The sequence below is a fragment of the Equus asinus genome, chromosome 4, assembly GCF_041296235.1.
Source record: "Equus asinus isolate D_3611 breed Donkey chromosome 4, EquAss-T2T_v2, whole genome shotgun sequence".
In the NCBI taxonomy this organism is placed as follows: Eukaryota; Metazoa; Chordata; class Mammalia; order Perissodactyla; family Equidae; genus Equus; species Equus asinus.
The window spans coordinates 30097371-30120924 of NC_091793.1; the positions used below are offsets into that span (position 1 = coordinate 30097371).

Below are 23554 nucleotides of genomic sequence, written 5' to 3' on the forward strand. Positions count from 1 at the left end.
CATTTATAATGATACTTTTGAAATATTTACGTAGGTATTTTACATTAACCATGAATTTCACTTGGAATAGTAAATCGGGCATTACGAAACTGTATTTACTATAGAAGGGAAGTTTGGGGCTGAAAGAGTTAACCATAGTTTAAAATTAAATGCCCAGTTTCAAGTCAAATGCCCAACTAAGATAAGTTGCCCTATCAAAACTTTCTTCTCTGATACTGGGTAATTTTTTACCTTATTTATTTAGTTCAGCTAATAAGTATCCTTAAAAAAATGTAAAAGCTTTAGTAAGTGTTTGATAGCTATTAACTTTTTTTTCTGAAATGTATACAAGTAATTTTGTGTAATTCCAGAAATGCAAATGTTAGTTGGCAGCATAAGGTGTGTAAGCAAATAATTCTGCAGCACCGAGTGCTTTGTGGGGATTCGACAATTCTATCCCATCTGACATCATCCTCTGAAGTAAGAGTGAGGGAAGCAAGGCTGAAATAATTTAAAAATGAACAGAAAAATAACAAAGACAACGTCACCAAGGGTCTGCTCTGGACTCGGGGAGAGAAGGGGTGAAGAGAGGATGGGAAGAGAAGTTCTCTTTTCATATTTTCTGTACTAATAAACCTCTTATGCATAGATTTCAGAATAACATTATTGGATTTTAAAATTTTCATTCTTTCAACAAATACTGAGCATCTACTATGTGCCAGGGAGTGTTCTAGGGGCTGCAGATACAACAATAAACAAAAAAGGCAAGGTTCCTGCCATTAAAGCTTACAGTCCAAAAGATGAACACACAGACAAGGAACTCTCTAGTACGCCAGAGAGTAATAAATGCTCTGGAGAAAAGCAGCAGCATAAGAAACACAGGAATGCAAGGCATGGTGGTAGGTTTTATTATATAGATAGGCTAAAAACATTGTCTATAGAGAAAAAGGTATTGAAATTTCATTTATGAAAGCATTCTTTGAGCAAAAAAAAAATTCACAAATTAGAAATGCCCAGCACCATGTAATCTGAAAGAATGTTCTCACTAGATTCCTGAATATAGATTTACTTTTTTTCTTGTAGGGAAAGATTTTGTCTGAGCTAACATCTGTTGTCAATCTTCCTCTTTTTTTTCCCTCCCAAAGCCCCAGTGCATGGTTGTATATCCTAGTTGTAAGTCCTTCTAGTTCTTCTACGAGAGTCACCACCACAGCATGGCAACTGACAGACAGGTGGTGTGGTTTGAAGACCAGGATACGAACCTGGGCCACTGAAGCGGTTGAAACACCGCTGTCAGGGCTGGGTCTCCTGAATATATATATATATTTTTTTCCTTTTTTTTTTTTTGAGGAAGATTAGCTCTGAGCTAATACCTGCCACCAATCCTCCTCTTTTTTTTGCTGAGGAAGACTAGCCCTGAGCTAACATCTGTGGCCATCTTCCTCTATTTTATGTGTGACACCTGCCGCAGCATGGCTTGACAAGTGGTGGGCAGGTCTGCACGTGGGATCTGAACCAGTGAACCCGGTGCTGCTGAAGCAGAACATGCGCACTTAACCACTGTGCCACCAAGCCAGCCCCCGAATACATATTTTACTATTAGTGTACCCTTCTGTGTTCTCATTTTTTTTCTAGTTAGTAATAATGTCACACACTGGTATGGACTTGATGGCTTGCAAAAGACTTTCACATATTACTTCATTTCACTGTCAAAATAATCTTGAGAAAATAGCAATGCAAACAGTATTATTTCATTTTAAGGAGAAATAAACTGAAGGACAGAAATTAGGAGTCCAGGCAAAGCCACAAGGCTATTGAGGTATTATGACAGGAATCAGGTTAGGAACTGGTAGCCAAAGATTAGACCTATGACCAAGCAGGGAGGCAGTGAAGAAAGCAGTCTAGCCAAGTAAGAACATCTTGATCCTGCAGTTTTCACCAGCAAAGCTTCTGATAGCAAGTATGATGCAGCTCCATGTATACAAACGCAAACATTTTAACCAAAATTATACTGACACTGATGAATTTTCATAAGGAAAATATTCTTTGGAATATACTCTATTAAAACATTTTAATCTCATTGCCATTTTCTATTCAGTGCCATGAAAGACACAATTTTCTTTTCTATTTTTGTGCTATTGAAATTATTTTACAGACATTGAATATTTTCTGGGTAAATTATCCAACAAAAATTTTTCCTAACCATAGTTCCTCCACTGTAATTTTCTTCAGGGGCAAACATTACTACTAACACTAATATTTCCCAGGTCTTTTTTGATATTTTCAATGCTCCCAAAAGTCTTCAGTTCATTATTTATAACAAATTTAATTATATGTATTTTAGCCAATTTTAGTTTTTCTTTGGGTTGATTAGTTCTATCAGTACTTTTTATTACAAAATAGTTTACTAGTTAACTTGTAAGAAAATTTTAAGCAATTTTTCTCACATTAACAGAATCAACTTATGAGTAGGTGGGTTGATTATGACTTCAAATATATTCCAAATCACTTTGTTTACCCTGAAATAACAGTCCAGTCTACTGAAAGATTAAAAAGGACACATTTGGGTCAAGGTAGAAGACTAGAAATGTCCAGATTTCTTTCCTAAAGGTCAAAAGCATCAATCTATGTAAACAATTACATTGGGGAGAGGTGATAAATACAGTTGGATATGTAAGGTGTGATACTATAATGTCAGGAAGATGACACAGAGATGATGTAGTAATTTCTGAATAAGAGTTACATTACAGGTGTCTCCTCAAGTAGATTGTAAATTCCTAAAGGACAGAAACTTGTCTTAGACTTCTCTACATTACCCAGTACCATTTACAGTATGTATTAGGTCCTACAATTGGCAGAGTGTACCACCTGTTCATCAATTATGTATTTAACCTAGTCTATCACTACCTTAAATATATTAATCAGTATGTTTCTTCACATACCTTTTCTTTCATAGGCTTTATTTCTGCCTCATCCATCTTTCTTTCCAGCTGGCTTTCTAGCTTTTTAATTTTCTTTTGGAGTTCTTCAATTAAACTTTGTTTATTATCTATCAAAGATTTGCCCTGAAAAATAAGATGTATTTTTACAAGTTAAAAAGTATCAAACAAAACACACAAAAATATTCCAATTACAGACACTTCCTGAACCTAGAGCTAACCATACTTCCTAAATGACACTATTGATATATAACATGGTAGTTGTTGCTGCATTTTAATAAAATATGCTACTCTAGAACCAAAAATACAATGGAGGGCACTGAAAAAATTAGCTACATTAACAAAGTGGTTTGAAAGCTAGTTTCAGCAAATATTATAGACAAAATTAAAAAGTAGGAATAAATTACTACCTATATATTATAAAAGACAATCTATCAGGCAGAGACATTATCATAGTTTAATACAAAATTACCTGTAATCCATTTGTTAGTCTTTTAATTTGCCTTTTCAGTTCATCATTCTCTTGATCAATCTCATCCTTCTCTCTAAGCATTTTATTATAGGCTTTTTGTTTTTTTTGCAGTTCATTGGTTAAGTCATTCAAATTATCAGTTAGTGAGCTTTCTCTGCTTTTACTTGTTTTAAGAGCTTCTTTTAATTTTGAGAGATTTTCACTTAAATCCTCAACTTGTGACTAATACAAGATAAAGAATGTTTAATTCATGACTCTTCAAGTATCAATGACAAAAGCAAAATAAACAGAAAGTATACCATAAAAGTTTCAATCTAAGTTTTTAAGTACACAAGGAAAAAAAATAACCACTAAATACATATATTTTCCATTTTCATTTCAAATGAACCAAAACTATTTTGAGGAAAAAAACAAAACAAAACATGAAGAAACAGCCTAAAGCAATTCATTTTCAGCAAACACCCAGAAACAAAATTTTACCAAATAAGCAAATGTTTCATTATGATTAAATTAATTAAAGAAACAAGTACATATCAATGTACACAGCAATATTATAAATACCATGAAGCATAAGAGTGGTATAAAAAAAATCAGACTTCAAGTAGTTTCTAATTTACTTTGTAAAGACAGGACATGAAAGGGTAACTTGTAATACTAGACAGTACAGATAAGCCACAAGAGAGAGGTCCTAGCTGTCCTACATAGTAACAGTGATGGGAATACTTGCACTTAACACACGTTTTGTTGAATAAATTATTACAGGCCAAAAAGCATTACTAACACTAATTGGAAAGTAGTAGTAGTACAATGCAGTTAGAAGAAAAACATTAACTGTCCTTAGGGAAGGTGGAAGGGGAAGGCTTCAAGCAAAAGAACCTGAAGAATGTGAAGAATTCAGAGAAGATGACATTTCAGGCAAAGAGAAAAATATTGAAAAAGAGATCAAGAAAGGGCCATTCCTGTTCATATTTTATTTACTTAATGGGTTTTTACTGTCAGCTATGCTCATAATCTTGATAGGTACAACAAGAGATTTAAAAGATGTGAGAAAAATCCAGTCCCTACACAGTTTAACGGTGGTGAGGGGCACACGCAAATAAATCAAGAGTAAATCAAAATTGCAAACAAAATAAAACAGATAAAAATAAATATTTCATTTTACTCAGAATAAACTATATGAAATTTTGTTTAAAGAAATTTGAAAATCATTATGAAATATGCATGTTTTGGGAAAAAAATGTTTAAATCACCAAACCAAATGATCATGTAAGAAAATAATAATACAGTGTCAAAAAGAAAATAACTTCAAAAAAAGCTTCGGAGCCTGGCAGCTCTATAGATTAAATGTCAAGGACTCCATGATTTTCCTAAACTTTCAGGGGAAAAAAAAGGAAAACTGATTAACTCATTCTATAAACTAGCAAAAACTAGATAGAAAATTCTGATAAGGCAAAAGAAAAAAAAACAAAACAAAAAAATCTAAACACCTATCTCACTTGTTGACATAGAAGTAAAAATCCTAAGTAAAATTTTCCTAAATTTAATTCTATTAGGAAGTGTAGCTTATAATGACCTATCCTTTGCTAAACTTCAAGCTATTAATCAGTGCATGAGTGCAATACAGATACTTATTGTTCAAAATATGTGTATGTATGCATATCTATCTACCTATAATTCATTAGAATAAATCCCCTATTTATTATCAAAATTACTATATATCAAAGTAGATTCTCTTCCAAAGGCAATTATCAGAATTTTTTATATTAATATATGTGTTGATTTTTACCTTTAGCTCTTTAGTATGCCGATCAACAATTTGTTGAACATTGAGATTTGCCTCTTTCTGAGAAGTTGCAGAAATAATGCGTTCTTCAGCTGCTGCTGTCATTTCTGCCCGGAGTTCCAAAAGTGCTCGACTAAGTGCCTAAAAATTACAACATATATAAATTTTCTTTTGAAAAGTTTATATTTCATACCAGCAATATGTAATACAAAAAATAAACAAGTTTTATTACTTTCAACTATTTCCCTAAAATGCTATGTGTTTAACCAAACATAATTCACAAACAACCCAACTTTTTCAAATGAATTTCCTTTAGTAAGTGTACTCAGTACTTTCCAAATTGAGGGTGAGAGTTCATAGCCTCAATAATTTGGGAACTCAGTATTAAATCAAGCAATTTATATCACAGAAACCAGGTATGTTTTGTTTTCAAATATTCAAGGTTTGACATTTATCTAAATTACTTACGAAGCACAAACTTCCATGTGAAATTAATTGAATGTAAATAGACAAGGAAAGTTACAGGATAAGAAAAGGCTTAAAATTTGCCAATAAATTTCACAAACTAGCATGGAAAAATGGCAGCACCTTCTAAAACAACTGAGTAAATCAAATCTGAGATAAATTAAAAAACTAATAAATCAGATAATCTACCGACCAACTCCTTCTCATAAAACTCTCTCTGTGATCTTCTTCTTTAATCCTTCCCCCTCACTGCCATATCTCCCCCTTAACCCCCAAATTGTTCAATTATCCAAATTGCTCAAAATAGCCTCAGTAGCATGAAATCCCAGTAGAAAAAGAGAAGAAATAATGGAATTAAGAGTTCCCCTTATTTCCTACAGATAACCTACAAATCAGATCAATGACAACATAAAAAGATAAACTGGACTATACCTGCATTTAAAACACCACCAATGAGGCTATTTAAAAGGATTACCTTGAAAGACCCTGCTTAACAGCATAAGATAAGGCTCATACTTTTTATTAGAACAGAGATGTTCACTATCATCTTTTTCAAGTCTTCTCTAAAAGCAATCTACCACAGGTAGTTCCTAAATGTTGATAATTTTCTGTTACTTACTTTTTGTTGTTTCTCTTTTAAGGCTAATTGGCTCTTTAGCCGTTCTACTAGATTTCTCATTGTAGTTGTTGGAGCTCTTGAATTTGCTTCTTTTTGAACCTGAAGTTCAGATTTTAAATTCTCTGTCTCCTTTTGTGACTGGGCCAGAAGATACCTTAAATCCTCTACTTCTGCTTTCACTTTTTTCACTTCATCTGCATGGGTTTCTTGGAGCCTAATATAAGCAAACATAGGTATTTAATGGAGTGGTTGCTGCAATTAACACTTTGATTGATATAAATTTTATAAAGAACAAATTATTGGTACTAAGTATCCTTACAACCTAAGTCTTGACTGAAATCAAAAAGAACAGTTCTTCATTCCACTTAATGAGTATTAAACTTAACATAAAATAGACCTTTTTCTTCTAGTTTCTGTCTACTATTTTTGGCAATGATTACATCAAGTAATTTGGTGACTCTAGACAAATAACACAGACAATGAACAAAACAGTACTTTAAATACTACGTCTCCTGCAAGATGTGACAGCTTCCTCTATGTCAATGGCACTATTGATGTTTTTACTGGATAATTCTTTGTTGGGGGTTGGGGGCTGTCCAGTGCATTCTAAGATGTTTAGCAGCATTGCTTGCTTCTACCCACTAGATGTCAGTAGTACCCCCGAGTTGTGACAATCAAAAATGTCTCCAGACATTACCAAATGTCCCCAGGGAAAAGAAGGAGAGCAAAATTACCTCAGTTGAGAACCACTGCTCTATATTGTCATGTTACAAAAACAAAATATAAACTTTCACAAAAATCACTTGTGCTATTAATTTGTTTCTGGTTCCAAAGCTATCAGTATTATATCCTTATCTATAACTAATATTTATATGTATATATATGGAAGTAGACACTATCAATAGACTTAATTAATTCAATTAATCCCTGTGTTCATTCAGCTTCATAAGTCTGATACTCTGAATTATATCCAGTTCACTGGATATAATAAGGTCATCAATATGGAGATTAAAATTATTAAACTTTGATCAATGAGAGAAGATTGTGTTAAACCATGAACAAGTGTTAAACACTCTGAGACTTATTGCTCTAGCAAAAACTTGTCACTTTAAGCAATCATCAAATTGTGAAAATATACAGTTTTACTAAAGCAAACATGCAGAACTATAATTTCCTGAGACACATTAAAATATGTATACCAATGTGCACACAGAGAATAAAAGTATAATTTTAGGCTAACATGAAATGGTAAGGTATAAAACAACTACTCAAGTATTTCATGTGCCAAAAAATAACATACACAAGGTAATTTCAAAGGATGATTATTTTCTACACCCAGGAATTAGATTCAAAAGTGCAAGCACTTTTATACCCCAAAACACGACAGAAACTTACTATACCAAAACAACATCTTGTGTATAAAATGTAACAGAATGGGGAAAATTAGATCGAAAAGATACCATACGCTACTGCTAATTTTCTTTTCTTTTAGAGAATAATTTCTTAAAAGTGGCAGCTTCTTAATAAAGCAAAAGTAGTGTTAATTTCGTCAGAGGTATCTTGGGTAAGTGAGTAAAATATCAAAGTTCTAATAAGAGCTTCCGAGCTGGAATGGAATTAAGTCAAGTAGTTAAACTTTCTCATTTTTTCAGATACGAAATTGAGGCCCAGACAGATAGTTCTACAATGACGACAAAATATATAACTATAAACCTATTTTAGGTTTAAAATCTGTATTCTGATAAACTGGTTGAGCAATGTTTGGAATCTCTAAACAAGAGAATAAATGCTATTTATTATGCCTCTATTGTGTGCCAGAAATTGTTGTAGATGTGTCAAGAAAAGTTTTATATTTACGTTACTCTACTATTTTCAAATTACTTTCATATAACCTTCATATAATCACCCTGAAAGAGCCAGGGTAAGTACTGTCATTTCCATTTTACAGATGATGAAACCTAAGCTTAAAGAGGTTAAAAACAAGATTCTGAACAAGAATCTGGGTTGGCTCTTGAGTCAGACTGACTAGACTCAGACTGTGGCTTTCCCACCTCCTCCTAGGCATGTTACTGAGTCTGTGGCCTAGTTTTCTCCCTGAAAAATGGGGAGAATAATAACCTTTGTCATAAGTAGTCCTGAAGATAAAATAATACATATATGTAAAGTTTTTAGAACAGCACATGACATAGCAAATGCTTATATTTATCTTCATTATATCATTATTACTATTTGCCTATTTTTACAACACATTTCTAAGACTTACCGTAATTTGGTACTTTCAAATTCTTTGATTTTTAATTCAGTGATTTCTTTTTGTCTCTCTAAATCTTGAGATACTTTTTTCAGTTTGACTAAAAGTGAGGAGAGAGAGTCATCTTGTTCTGCTACTGTCTGCTCCATCTCAGCCAGACGAAGAAAATGCTTGTTGGTGGGAACTGGAGTAGGAGACTGTTTTATTAAATCCTATGAAATACAGATAAATTAGCTATGAGCATGTACAACTCAATGCCATTCTTATTCTCTAATTTTAATTTGGTTTCTCATATGATCAACATATAATATTTAATCTAAAATTTAATGATTTAATAGGCAATGAAGGTTCAAAGACAGGAAATAGAGATCTTATTCTTTGTATTCGTAGTACCTAACAAAGAGCCTACATGCAGTAGAGGATCAACAAATGTTGATTGAATTAATAAGCTGGGCTCAAGGATGCTAAGGTTTGCATGTTAGGAGGCGAAAGGTCATTTCACATATACAGAACACAAAGATCAAAAGAGGCAAGCATAAACTCAATTCAGAACATGAAAAGCAGTTAGAGATAGGTAAACTTATAAAGAACAGAATTTGGAAAGAAAGACTGAGGTCAGATCATGGAAGGCTCTGAGTACATGGCTAAGGAATATACACATGATTTCATAGGCAGCAGTGAGCTACTAAAGGATGTGGGTATAAGAATGATCAGAACTGTGGTGTTTTTTAGATTATTCCAGCTACAAAAGGTAGGATGGCTACTACTAAAAGAAAAAAGAGCTAAATTTTCAATTATATGGTCTCAAAAATCAATAAAGAATAGAACCAAGTTCTCAGAATCTTACCCAAGCTGTTTGTTTGAACTTATTGAGTGAACTATCAGCCTGTAGTTCTAATTTATGATGAAGAATATGAAGGTCTTCCTCATGTTTCTTAACAATTTCTCTTTGTTCCTGTTTTACAGCAAAATAAAAACTATGTCTTAAACTACGATTTAGAGAAACTCACATTCTGAAGATCTTAAATATTTTATTATCTTTAATCTCCCAAAATCCCTACGAGATAGGGAAGGAGCAATATCTGTATGTACGTATTTATACCGGTATGAGTTTCCCCTAGTACATGTTCAAGTTGACAAGTCCTGCCTTAGATCACAACTTATTCTTAATATCAGAATAAAATGTATCCATCATCTTTTAACTTGTTTCTAGAAAGTTTTTTAAATGTTAGATTTCCCCCTTAAAGTTCTAACAAATATGATTTTCACTGATTACTAGTGTGATAGACTTCATCCTAACTTACTGTCTCAATCTTTACCTATAAACTCAACTGATAGCTTTCAAAATCATATGGTTTCCCATGACAGCTAGTCTGCGTTTGCTTGTCCGTAAGAGAAAGATACACACACACAAACTGCCAGTTTTACTGACAGATCTGTAATCCAATCATGTGAAAGTAACAATTCCAAAATAGAATCCTATGAAAGCAAGAAATGAACTACACATCAGGGCAGGATATTTGGCATTTGACTAAAAAACATGATAATAAATAAAATAGCAAAACATAACACAATAAAATACCTCTCTGGCTTTTTCCAGAAGACGCTGATACTTCTTTAACACTTCTTCCTTGTGATTTAACCTTGCTTGCATGTTTGCAATGGTCTGATGGGCAATTTTCAATGTGTGATGAGATTTTGGTTCCACCTCTTTTCTGCCAAGCTCAGCTATAAGCTTCTCTCGTTCTGCAGTGGCAGGCAATCGAAGCCTCAGTTCAGTGATTACTTTGTCTCTTGACAGAATATTTTGCTCTGCTGACCATAAAGCAGATTCTTTTTCCTTTAGCTTCTGCAATGATCAAATCATAATAAATTACTAAAGTTTAATTTTCTTTTAATAATGCTTCGTCTCAATTTGTCAGATTAGATATAAGCAAAAGAAAGAGTTTCACCTTATTTTTCACATCACAATTATAATAGCCTAATGATATTTAATAAGATTAATTATATTTCTTGTGACAGCAGTTATCTGCATGCATATTTTACTTATAAGATTATCACGTGTTAGAAATTTCATTGTTATGACAAAAATAAAATTTAATTGAGGTACTTTATTTAGACCTTGCAGTTTTAGAACTAGAAATATGTGGTGATGCTCGATTTAGAAAGGAAATAACTAATCATTCCTTTTACTTCGGTCCATTGACTATCAGAGTCCTGGAAGAGTAATCCATAAAAGTCAGCTATAAAAAGTCACTATAAAAATTGGAACTTTAGTGGCCCAAGTCAACGAACCATTTTATAAAATCTGCAGTTTATTGAAACAAAACAGAGAAAGTACTTACTCTCCAATAGGATTAAGGCAGTTTCTTTTCTTTCTTTCTTTCTTTTTTGTTTTTGCTAAAGAAGATTCACCCTGAGCTAACATCTGTGCCAACCTTCCTCTATTTTGTTTGTGGGTCATCACCACAGCATAGCTGCTGACAAGTGGTGTAGTATCACACCTGGGGACTGAACCCAGGCCACTGAGCACTGAACTTATGCACTAGGCCACAGGGCCAATGCCTAAGGCAGATATTTTAAATCAAGTAACTCAGTGGCAATTCATATAAATGACAAATATTACAATTACTGAAGAAAATCTGTTTCCTCAATTGAGTAAAAATGTACACTTTAATTTGCAAAATTATTTTTAGATGTATTTACAGTTAATATGTTTAAATGTAAACTAAAATAAAAATCATATTCAATTTACATTATTTTCTGTACAAGTTAACAAGGAACACAGATTTGATCCCTATTAGTCAAATTTAAGACCTAAATTAAATTAAGAAATAATTTCTAGCTTACCTTCAAATCCCTTAACCATGCACAAAAAAGCATGAAGCGAAAACTGATTCATAGAGTACACAACATGCACTTCAAAATAAAACATAAAAATAAAGAAGGATGAAAGAAAACAATTCTTGATGATACAATGGAAAGAAACACAATGCTCATAAAGCTACAATCAAATGCTCTTTTTTGGTTCCTTTCATGCTCACTACTGCTGATCAGTGTGCTCAAAAGTAACAAGCAGTGATTAAACGTTTTGTGAATTCAGTTAGCCATATCTGCTGTTCTTTATTGGCTATTACAAACATTACAACATTATGGGAGAGTAGAAAAGCAGAGTGGAATTAGCAACAGATTCATCATCCCATGTTTTGCCTTCATTAAAAAGTATTATTTAGAAAATTCCACAAACATACCCAATAATACACTAATCAAAATGCAATTTCTTTTAATCACCTCTTCTAGTGATTTGCAAGTTGCCTGCGTTTCTAGGATTATTCGAACATTCTCCTTAATTTTTCTTAGAGCAATCTCAAGTTGATTTGGAAGGGGCAAACTCGGGTCTGGCATTGATCCTGTAGCCTCTTCAAACTGTTAAGAAACAGCATTTTTTTTTTAAAAAGAAAGCAGTTGCAGCAGTGAGAAGAATATTCATTTTCACAACTGTATGACAAGACATAGTTAAACCCCACTTACATTTGAAATCATTCATACCTTTTGTGCTGCGTTTAGTATTTCATTTTGCTGACGGTCAAAAATGTCTAGTTGACGTTCCAGCTCAACTTCTCTTTGATCCCAGGCCATCTGTCTTTCTTCATGAAACTGAAAAAGACAATTTGTTCCAAACACACACACTCTCACCAGGCATCTAACAGGAATTTTACATACATTTTCTTATTTAACCCTTACAACCACCCTCTGAGGTCACTATTCTTATTCTCATTTTATGGAAAAAAAGAAAGCAAGCTCAAAGAGATGAAGTAACTTGCTTAAGATCACAGAGAGTGGCAGATGTGGAGTCAGGATTTCACTTCATTCATTCACCCATCCATCCTTCCATCCAAAACATGTTTAACGATATGTACTATGTGCAAAGCACCATTCTGGGCAATGTGAACATAGCAGTGCACAGGACCAACTCCCTTTCACTATGGACCTTACACATTAGTGAGAGGGAGACAGTCAATAAATAAACAAGTAAGTATGTAATATGCCAGAGGGGGATGAGCACCATGGAGAAAAATGAAGCCAGGTCTATCTATTCAGGGAATCTTGATGATAGGATTTACTGTTGTATACTGGGTGGCTGGTAAGGCTTCACTGATAAGTTAAGACATTTGAGAGAAGACCTGAAGGCAGTGAAAACATAAACAGTACAGGTATCTAAGGGAAGAACAATTTAAGTGGAGGGAACAACAAAATTTCTGAGACAAGCAAGCATGTGCTTAGTGAATTTTGTCTGCCTTCAAAGCATATGTGCTTTATTCTACACCAAGCTGCCTTCTCCCACTCCACCAGTGAGAGCCAGCAGAAACTTGTAACCGCAAAAAGCCAAATAACTAATATCAAAATGAAAATTAACTTAGCAAATAAGGTTCCTCATGGATTGTTCCTCTTAAGTTTAAGACTACTATTACAACAACTGAATAAATAAACATGGATTTTTAGAATAGCTTAGAAAACAAGAAACAGAATATTTTATAATACAGTAACAATGGGAGTTATATTCAGTTAGGAGAATGATGTACTCACTAAGGCAATGTTTTTATGTTTAAAATCTTAGCAACAAAACACCAAAATAAATATAAAATAAAACCTTATTCTGCTGCACAATTTCTTCCTCCAGACTGCTTATTGTATGCTCATATTCAGAAATAATATTATTTAAATATTTTATTTCTTCTTTATCCTTGACTAATTCTCGATTTAGTTTAAGCTCTTGAAGACGAAGTTCTTCTATTTTCATATGCCAATCGATTACCTAAAGATTTACAAATTATATATGCAAACGTAAATGCTATATAAATAAATATTTCTCTATTGATCCTAATGACTTTAATTGAAATTAATGGACATTTTATTATAAAGTAAGATATAAGATTATCTTTGGTTTAGCCACATGGCAAAATTTATTTAGAATTTTCATAGACTTTCCTAAGAATATGTATGATCTTAACATAAAACATTCTTCAAATTATGTTTGAATGTATATCTAACTAACATTCATTTCAACTTATTCATTTACTTTCATATATTTGTTGGGCACTTACTTCTAGCCTAGACATAAAATTTAGTTGCAAGATTATTATTTTTTATTTAATCCCTTCCAAATGAGGGTAAACTAAAATTTCATTAAAAAATAAATGTGGGCCTACAATTTGTAAATAATTTTAAACAAATAATTATGAAGAGTAGAATTCAACTGATAACCACTATAATGTTTAAGAATAATTATAATTTGTATTTAATTAATATATATGAACTTCTCCAGAGTGTTTAAAACTCTTTGATATTATACAATCTAAGTATTTCTACTAAAATCATTGTTTAGAAGAGTCTCTTTTTATTTTTACAAATAAACATCCCATAGCCGAAACTCCTAATTTATCATATCTACATTAATAAATTATAATTGGAATTTTGGTCATATATTAAGCATTTTTCATACAGGCACATATTAAGAACTTAAAATTATGATGTAGGTCTTTTGGAAATACTGAACTTAAAATCAACGTTTACCTTTTGGGCTCCCCTGGCATCCTTTAAAGTGCTTATTAACTCTTCCAGCCCCTTTAACTTCAATTCCATCTCCAATGTTTTGTTCTCCATACTTCTATGTTCTTGTTGAGCATTTTTCATTTCTTGCATTATCTTAAGTTTGTCATTTTGTAATTGAATCATTGTTTTAGAGAACTTTTCCTGTTGTGCCAAAGGTAAAGCTCCACTGAACTGTCGTCGCAGAGACTGGATTGTTTGGCGCAGATGCTTTGCTCTGTTTCTGCCCTCCAGACGGGCGTAATAGAGGGCCTGTTCTTTCTCATCGAGTTTCTGCTCTAAGCGCAAATTACAGGTCTCGGTCTTCCGCAGTTTAGATGTAACAGACTCCAACTTACCAAGAGCAGCAGCCTCACTAATTTGAAGAGAGACAATGTGTTGGTGCAACTTGGCAATTAGTGCCTTTTCATCAGACTGTGCCTGATATTAAAAAGAATACATATTTCTAGTAAGTTTCAAGTTTCTCCAACGAAACTTATCATGGATTTAAAATCACAAGTTAGTAAAGAAAGTTTAAAACAGTGTAGTACACGAGATCCTACAAAAATCCACTCTTGCTTTTTTTTTTTTAAAGACTGGCACCTGTGCTAACATCTGTTGCCAATGTTTTCTTTTCCTCCCCAAACTGGCCCCCCCCACGCCGCCCGGTACATAGTTGTATATTCTAGTTGTGAGTGCCTCTGGTTGGGCTATATGGGACGCCGCCTCAACATGACCAGAGGAGTGGTGCCATGTCCGTGCCCAGGATCCAAACTGGTGAAACTGTTGGCTGCCGAAGCAGAGCGTGCAAACTTAACCACTCGGCCATGGGGCCAGGCCCTAGCCTTGCTTCACTACAAATTACTAAAAATTTCTAAAAGAAAAAAAACCTAGACAAAACATACTTATAATCCAAATCTGGCATCTAACTAAATAACAGTTGTAATATTACTGTTTTTTGGGTTTTTTTGGCGAGGAAGATTGGCCCTGAGTGAACATCTACTGCAATCTTCCTCTTTTTGCTGAGGAAGACTGATTGCCCTGAGCTAACATCTGTGCCAATCTTCCTCTATTTTCACATGTGGAACTCTGCCACAGCACGGCTTGATGAGTGGTGTGTAGGTCCACGGCCGGGATCTGAACCTTGATTCCTGGACCGCCAAAGCAGAACATGCAAACACAACCATGAAGCCACTGGGCCAGCCCCTGCTGGGTTTTTTTTTTTAAAACTTCTATATGTAATAAGTAACAATATTGGTATAACATTAATGTGGACAATTTTTTTTAATCCTAAAAAAACTTATAATGTGAGGATATGTGAAAAGCTAAATATAAATACAAGAGAAAATACTGTTATGAAAGATTTACTATTTCTCTTCACTGTCTTAACTTTGATCAGCAGCCAGCACAATGCATTTGCAGGCATTTAAATGCTTTTCCGTATTATGAATGGTTTTTCAAATTAAAGAGTTTTCCTAATTAGGTTACAATTAACAAGAATAGGAGCCTCTATTCAATACATCCTCTGATTAAAACTATAAAATCACCCCAAGATCTAATGTGAGTTTAGGAAAATGAAAAGAATCTACATAGCAGATCGAATACTGCACATACCTGATAGTCCAACAGCTGCATCCTGATGGACTCAACTTCCTTTTCCCTGGATTGTTGCTTCGCAGTCAAAATTTCAACTTGCCTTTTGGCAATATCAGAAATCTCTCTCAGTCTAGAAAGTGATAAGATATTTCAGGAATGACTAGGTACAGTTTCAAAGTAAATACCAGAATTTTAAAAATTTCTAGAAAAGCCATTGGTTTCCAGCATCTCTTCTTTGTGTGAAACACTAAAGCAAAGTTTCTTTTTTTTTTTTTTTTTAAAGATTTTATTTTTTCCTTTTTTCTCCCCAAAGCCCCCCGGTACATAGTTGTGTATTCTTCGTTGTGGGTCCTTCTAGTTGTGGCATGTGGGACGCTGCCTCAGCGTGGTTTGATGAGCAGTGCCATGTCCGCGCCCAGGATTCGAACCAACGAAACACTGGGCCGCCTGCAGCGGAGCGCGCGAACTTAACCACTCGGCCACGGGGCCAGCCCCCCTAAAGCAAAGTTTCTTAAACTGTTTCATGAAACATAATTCCATGAGAAGCTAACAAGTGTTTTGTAAAAAAACGCCATTCCCAACATTTTTCTCCCTTGAAAATTCATAACATATAGTATCATACTAAATGTTCTGAGAAGTTCTAAAGTAAAAACTCATCTCAAACTGCGTACGTACATAGCATTGTCCAAAGGTATATGGCCAAAGAACTCCTCTCCCACACCTTTTTCATAAGATACTAATTATCATAGTTTGACATAGCATGAATAAGGTATTAAGTAGGTTTATTTGATATAATATTCCAGTTAAGAATACAGAAATTCAAACTTCCTAGGTTCCCTAGGTGGAGTAATGTGTGTTTTGATTTATTTTAAATTTACAAGTTGTCAGAAATGTGGGAAAAAACCCAGACTATACATTTACTACAATTACCAAAAACAGGGCTAAGTCATTAAATTTCCTATTGGACTACTGTGATAAGATTACACAGGAAAAGTAAAATGCATTTTACTTTGGGCTGCAATAATTTTAGTTCAATGTGACAGATACATTAGGTTTCCTCACTGCCAGTTATACAAGTTTTGATTAATTAAAATATAATAAAATTTGGGCCGGCCCAGTGGCGCAGCGCTTAAGTGCACATGTTCCGCTTCAGCGGCCTGGGGTTTGCAGGTTCGGATCCCGGGTGTGGACATGGCACCCTGTGGCAAGCCATGCTGTGGTAGGCATCCCACATATAAAGTAGAGGAAGATGGGCACAGATGTTAGCTCAGGGCCAGTCTTCCTCAGAAAAAAGCGAAGGATTGGCAGCAGTTAGCTCAGGACTAATCTTCCTCGGAAAAAATTAAAATTAAAATAAAATATAATAAAATGAATAATTATAAATCAGTTTATTTATTCTAAAAGATGAGGTCCATGAGGTGAAAGGAAGAATTAAAAAAGGAGTCCTTCATAGTGAAAAGGGCTGGGAACGACTGACAGTCTCAAAAGGACTATCAAGGCTCCAAAAAATGGCTGTAACTGGGGCTGGCCCAGTGGCACAGCGGTTAAGTTCACACTTTCTGCTTCAGTAGCCTGGGGTTCGCCAGTTCGGTTCCCGGGTGCAGACCTCAGCACGGCTTGTCAAGTCATGCTGTGGCAGGTATCCCATATATAAAGTAGAGGAAGATGGGCATGGACATTAGCTCAGGGCCAGTCTTCCTCAGCAAAAAAAGAGGAGGATTGGTGGCAGATGTTAGTTCAGGGCTAATCTTCCTCAAAAAAAACAAAAAAGGCTTTAACTTTATGGGTAAGCCATAAAACCTTTTTTACTATTTGTGCTTGACAGATCAACTCAGGATCCTTAATACTTTTCTACTGAAGTAACATAAATGACAAAGAGAGTGAGTACACAGCATCCACCTGGCACATAGTATTTACCCCTTACATCTATTTTCTGTTCTAGACTAATAAACTGTTTCTACAAGTAAAACAAAAATAACAATGCTACTTCAGGGTTTTTAAATGTAATTATATGAGTTAATACATGTTTAATACCTAGCACAAGACATAGTAGATAATAAATGTAAATTGAATCAAAATCTGAATTTTTCATCAGATTTTTATAGCAAGCTTATGAGACAGGTAGAAAAGGTACTATTACTCCCTCAATAAAGTGAAGAAATTCAAGTTTAAATAAATTAAATGGCCACCATTATTCCCTCCAAAAAAAATTAGTATGTTGAAGAACTAGACCTTATAGGGTCTTGATTTCAAGTTCAGTACTTTCTGCAATATTATCCTTGGACTCTGAAAAATGAATCTGGACAAGTGTATCTTGAGAAGTTATTTCTTCTTCAATATTATTATTTACACTCTTTAAAAATCAATCTTAATATTTTTTAATCCTGTTCTTATGAAAAGAAACCTGTATCAAGTGCCACTAAAAATATTACCCCTAAACCACAGTAATTAGGTTTCTTAAAGACAAATTAGAGTAGATGCATCTACAAATGACTAAAACCTTTGCAGGCACTTACTTTGACACTTCAACTTTTAGTTCCATTTCATGCTTTTCTAATTCTAGAATCCGTTGCCTATCAGCATCACTTACGGTCTTGCTCACACTATCAGCTAATTCATCTCTTAACATCTGTTCCACCTTCTGTGCTTCCAAGTTGATTTTGGTGAGCTAAGAAAAGGTAATAGAAAGTTCAGAAACATCAGTTTTTGGCAAGGTTTTCCTTTTAATTTAGCTTTTAGTGTACTGCCGTCCTCTTTACTTTTATTAGTTCAGATACTGAACTCGGTGTGAAGTATTAAGAATAGATTGAAGAGGGTAAAGAGAGAGACAGGAACAAATTATAAAACCTCTGGTTACATGCCAACGCACCAAAAGTCAATCCTATTAGGCAATCACAATCTAATAATATTTGAATCTCTGACAGTCTTAATTTGCTTGGATTGCAATATACTCATGGTATTTCACTTCAAGTATATCATCTATAAATAAATCTAAATGAGTTAAAATCTTATTAATATATATTTAGCAACTGTTAAAATTAACAAAATGACGTACATACTTTGAAAAATATATAATTCTCAAGGTAAACAAACAAGAGTGCTACTTCAACATAAATTGTTGAATATTTTCAAACTATATTTACTGCCAGCTAATTTAATAATTCTGACCATATCAAAAAAGTCTAAAAGCTCCTCTTTGAATGCAAAGTTCCTGAGAGCAGAGACTACTGTGTATTTAGTTTCCTATATAACCTCAGCCCCCAAACAGTGTCTGGCATTAACAGGTACTCAATAAACATTTGTTAAACGAATGGATAGTAGTGGAAAGCAACTCCTTTCTTAAGCAAATAACATCTTTTTGTACATTAAGTCTAATAATGTAATGCTGGTGAGAAATAAGCACGTATTCACTGATATATGTGCTTTCTATTTAAACACTTCAGATTTAAAAATATATCTTTCTTCATTTATCCATTACACGAAACACAAGCACTATATTAATATGCTACTTTAGAGATACCAACAAACCTCTTCCAATAATACAATGTCTACCATGACTAATTCTTTACTCTCGAATTGTATGATAAAAATTATGGTATCAAACCTCAGCAAATTTAGTTTCCAATTCAAAATTACGTTCTTCCATTTGCTTTAATGAAGTCCTCATGTGTTCATACATTTTTTGAGAATGTTCAGCCCGCTGCCTTTCGTTTAATTCCTTCATCTCCAGCATAGTGATTTTTTTGGAAATAGAGACAATCTCACTGTTGGTTATTGATTTCTTTGCCTTATCCATGTTAGATTCATTTCCTATGTGCAACAATACTTAAGTCAATCTCATGCTGTTAGTATCAAAGTTATAGCCTAGATAATTTAGACACTGTATATAAGGAACTATGGTTCCATGGAAAACACATGAGCCTTTGAACTATGACAGACCTGGGTTCCAGTCTTAGCTCTGTTACTTCCTGTCTGTACGCTGCCTATCCTGTTTAATCTCACTGGAACTCATATTTTTCCCCAATCAAATGGTAATAAAAATTATTCCTCATAGGATTATTGAAATAACAATGTAAAAGATGCAGAGTAGGGGATGTCACATGTAGAGAATCAAAACAGAGGGTAAATAAATATATTTTGTTAACTGAAAGGCGATAAACTGTCTAAGAAGTAATACAGTGAGGCAACACTACTTTGTGCATATAAGTGCAATAACTTTATTTTTAAAGCCTCAGAGTCAAGCTGAAAAGTAAAACCTAAAACCATATGATTTAGGGATTTCACCAAATATCTTCTTTAACAATAAATATTATTTGGCCTTTGTCTACATCTAATATCAAATATTTTAAATTCTCTTATTAGTTATTACATCCAAATCTGATAGACATAGTAGCATGACTTCTCTTTGTACACAAAAGTCTGTGGTTAAATGAAAAGAGAAGAAAAAACCTCCAATTTGTCATGAAAAGGCATCATGTAGGACCGTCATTACTTAGTGATTTGTTGAGGAGAAAACCTAATACTTTTACTTTGCCTAACAGGCATGCTCCAGGAAAAAAAAAATTTGGTAAAAGTGTTTTATTTTTTAGAGAATCAATCATATGTTTAGGGAAATCAATTATTTTAAGGAAGTAAGCAATGATCACTTTGTAAACAGTCTTTTAAAACACCAATAATGCCCTCTCCTATTTCTAGCTTCACAAGCTCGAGTTTTATAACCAAGTTTCCTCAAAGAAACATGTATTTTTTGAAAACAAACAAACAAAAAAACTGTTCTGGTGTCTGCCTCGGTTTTAAGAAGTACTTCATTTTGTTCTGTATGTATCTTTAAATAGACCATTTTAGAAGAGCTGCTGCAAGCAGTGATCAAGAAACTAACAGTAAGAGATCACTGAAAGCAGCGGAAAGTGTTAGTAAACGAGTCCATAACGGAATAGAGACTCATTCAGGCAACCGTAAGCACCATGAAAGAAAAAGAATTGCACTGAACATAAATATCCAAAGAGCATAAAACCCCTTTTCCATTCTGTTCAGTGCTACACTCTGACAGTGAAGGGAGGCCGTCCCAAGACCAGCAGCAGAGGAGCCACCTGTCTGCTCCTGTGAGAGAGGGTGGAACACAGAGCCCAACACCAACCAGCTCCTGGATGAGAAAAGCTCTTTTAACCAAAGATATAAAGGCAACAGAAAATAAGAAAAGCGTTCAAAACTTCAGTGATATAAAGCCATGTATGGGAGAGATTAAGGCATTTGAAAATTAAGGAATTTCTTTATGGAATTCAGCACTTATTAAAGAGATATAAGGCAAAATGCACTGAGAACTTACTAAAATTGCATGTAATCCTCTTTTTTATATTGTAGTTTAAATGGTATCTTTCATGTAAGAGCTACATGGTAGTCAATTCACTTTTAATCTCTTAATGAATTAAAAATTACATTTCTAAAAGTAGCCTATTTTTTTTTTTAAAGATTTTATTTTTTCCTTTTCCTCCCCAAAGCCCCCCAGTACATAGTTGTGTATTCTTCGTTGTGGGTTCTTCTAGTTGTGGCATGTGGGACGCTGCCTCAGCGTGGTCTGATGAGCAGTGCCATGTCCGCGCCCAGGATTCGAACTAACGAAACACTGGGCTGCCTGCAGCGCAGCGCGAACTTAACCACTTGGCCACGGGGCCAGCCCCTAAGAGTAGCCTATTTTAGACTTCCCAGTGTTAGGCCTCTCCTAAACTACATGTTTCAATTACCAATTTAAGAAAACAGCTCTATTGACTAACAGAAACCCTGAACAGCATTAGAGCTCTAAGGTCTAGAAAACAAACAAGTAAAAACATCTTATCCAAAGCAGAAAATTTATTTGAAAATTATAAAACACAACGCTGGTGAGATAAAGTTACTTAAATGCCATAAACTAAGACAACTATTTGAAAAACAAATACGGAAAACCCTACTAGGAGCCACTAAGATTTTAATACCCTCTAAGAAAGTAATATCTCTGTTAGATATACATGAAGATGTTCATTGCAGCACTATAAGCAATAGCAAAAATAAGAAAACTTTGTGAATTTAATCAAATACAGTAAGATACTGCATGAATAATTATATTTATAAGTATGATGAATAAAACATGGAAATATTTTGATATCTACTAAATGAAGACAGCATATAATAATATGCATATTAGAATTTAAAGCAGATAAAATACGTGAGCATGTATAAGATAATACAAAAATAATACAGTAGTGGAACTATGGCAATATAAATTCTTTTCAAATTTTTGATGCTTTATGGTGATCTTTCAATTTAAAAATATCAAATGATGTATTCCTAATATAACTTTACACAGTGAAAGAACTCATAATACTGTCATTAGAATATAGGTATTTCAAAATTATCAACAGTCTTGATTGTCACATGGTTCAAAATAGCTAATGCTTAGTCAGAAATTTTTAATGTATATGATTTCATTACGAACAAATCAGTTTAACAACTGAAAACTAAATTTTGGTAGAGATTAGTACAAGATGCTATTCATCAACTGCCTTATAAATTAAACTGCTAGGCAGAGAGTTCATTTTTATCAAAATACGTCCTTTTCTTCTGGTATAGAAAAGAAACTTTACATGAAAAATACTCACTATTAGATCTTAATCATGCTATATTATCAGAGTCATAACACTTACCTAATTTAGTTTCTTGTTCCCAGGCTTGTTCAATAGTGTGAAGTTTTTCCTTGGTAATCTCCAATTCTTTATTTAGAGATTCTATTTGCTCTTTTAGGGATGTATTTTCACACTGAATAAAACAGAAACATCACCAAGAAACTACACTGTAATTTAGACTAATATCACAGAAGTGACACTGTCTTAACTTTCTGTAATATCTCCTAAAACTCACAATCCAGTGTTTTTTTTAACAAAACTAAAAGTTCCCCCACATGTAATACATATATAGATATACATACATACACACACATATATAATATAAAATATTACTTAAAAATAATCATCAAGAGCTTGTAGATGCAATATATCGCCCTAAACTTCTGAGTATTGGCTTCTGTCATGTTCATTCTGGCCAAACGGGAATACTGAGAGTTGCACAACCTTCACAAACCAGGGCTTACTGCCCTCACTCACACAAAGAGTTGCTGAGTATGCCTAGCATGCCATCAGTGACAGGTGCTGATGCTCCGGGTGAAAAGAAACAGAAAAAATTCTGGCTTCGTAGTCCTTACCATGTGCTGTGTGTGTGTCAGGAGTCGGGGAGGGTGTAGAAAGCAGCAGACAGTAAACTGGTTAAGCCAACAAAAAATTCATTAAAAAGGTCAAGATCTAGAAACAAACAAAGAGTACAGATCCAGAGAATAACAAAAGGAGGTATATCCAGATAGAGTGATTAAAAAAGGTATTAACCACTGAAGAGGTGGTACTTAAGCTGAAACCTAAGGTATGAGAAGGTGCCAGTCTTAACGAGAAACCAGCCCTGGAAAGAACTGATGTACTGGTAAAAAGTCAGATGCTCTAAAGCAGGAAAGAGTTTGGAGGGTTGGAGGACTTGAGCAAAGCGAACAAAAATAAGTTTGAAGAGTGGTATAAGATAAAGCTGAAGAGGTAACAGGGGATCAGACCAGGCAAGGCAAGGTATTATCAAGATAAAGAAGTGGAATTTAACTTAATGTATAGTAAGAAATCATTTAAAGATGTTAAAGAGGAAGTTTTAAACAATCATTCTGGATGCAATATGGAGAATAAATAAATAGGTAAATAGAGAAAGTTATTTCTCGGAGTGCATGTTGGATATGTCAAATTTGAGATGCCCTTCAAACATGAGGTGTAAAGTAGGCAATGCCACCCAGTAGAACAGA

At 34.0% G+C, this 23554-nt stretch overlaps 1 protein-coding gene across 9 annotated transcripts in view; it reads right to left on the bottom strand.

The window, feature by feature from the left end:
* The window catches only part of CEP290 (centrosomal protein 290), an 87611-nt gene that overhangs the window by 23541 nt on the left and 40516 nt on the right, over positions 1 to 23554 (bottom strand). For 8 of the 9 annotated variants that reach the window (XM_070507033.1, XM_070507032.1, XM_070507030.1 and 5 more), the window contains 15 exons: positions 22371 to 22482; positions 19298 to 19503; positions 18210 to 18361; positions 15712 to 15823; positions 14083 to 14538; positions 13160 to 13324; positions 12058 to 12165; positions 11800 to 11934; positions 10091 to 10357; positions 9356 to 9463; positions 8521 to 8720; positions 6258 to 6471; positions 5177 to 5314; positions 3391 to 3612; positions 2922 to 3044 (listed from right to left, as the gene is read on the bottom strand). In XM_070507033.1, coding sequence (XP_070363134.1) covers positions 2922 to 3044; positions 3391 to 3612; positions 5177 to 5314; positions 6258 to 6471; positions 8521 to 8720; positions 9356 to 9463; positions 10091 to 10357; positions 11800 to 11934; positions 12058 to 12165; positions 13160 to 13324; positions 14083 to 14538; positions 15712 to 15823; positions 18210 to 18361; positions 19298 to 19503; positions 22371 to 22482 — 2718 coding nt within the window. The remainder of the gene's footprint in view (positions 1 to 2921; positions 3045 to 3390; positions 3613 to 5176; positions 5315 to 6257; positions 6472 to 8520; positions 8721 to 9355; positions 9464 to 10090; positions 10358 to 11799; positions 11935 to 12057; positions 12166 to 13159; positions 13325 to 14082; positions 14539 to 15711; positions 15824 to 18209; positions 18362 to 19297; positions 19504 to 22370; positions 22483 to 23554) is intronic. The other variant, XM_070507034.1, reaches the window with a different exon arrangement.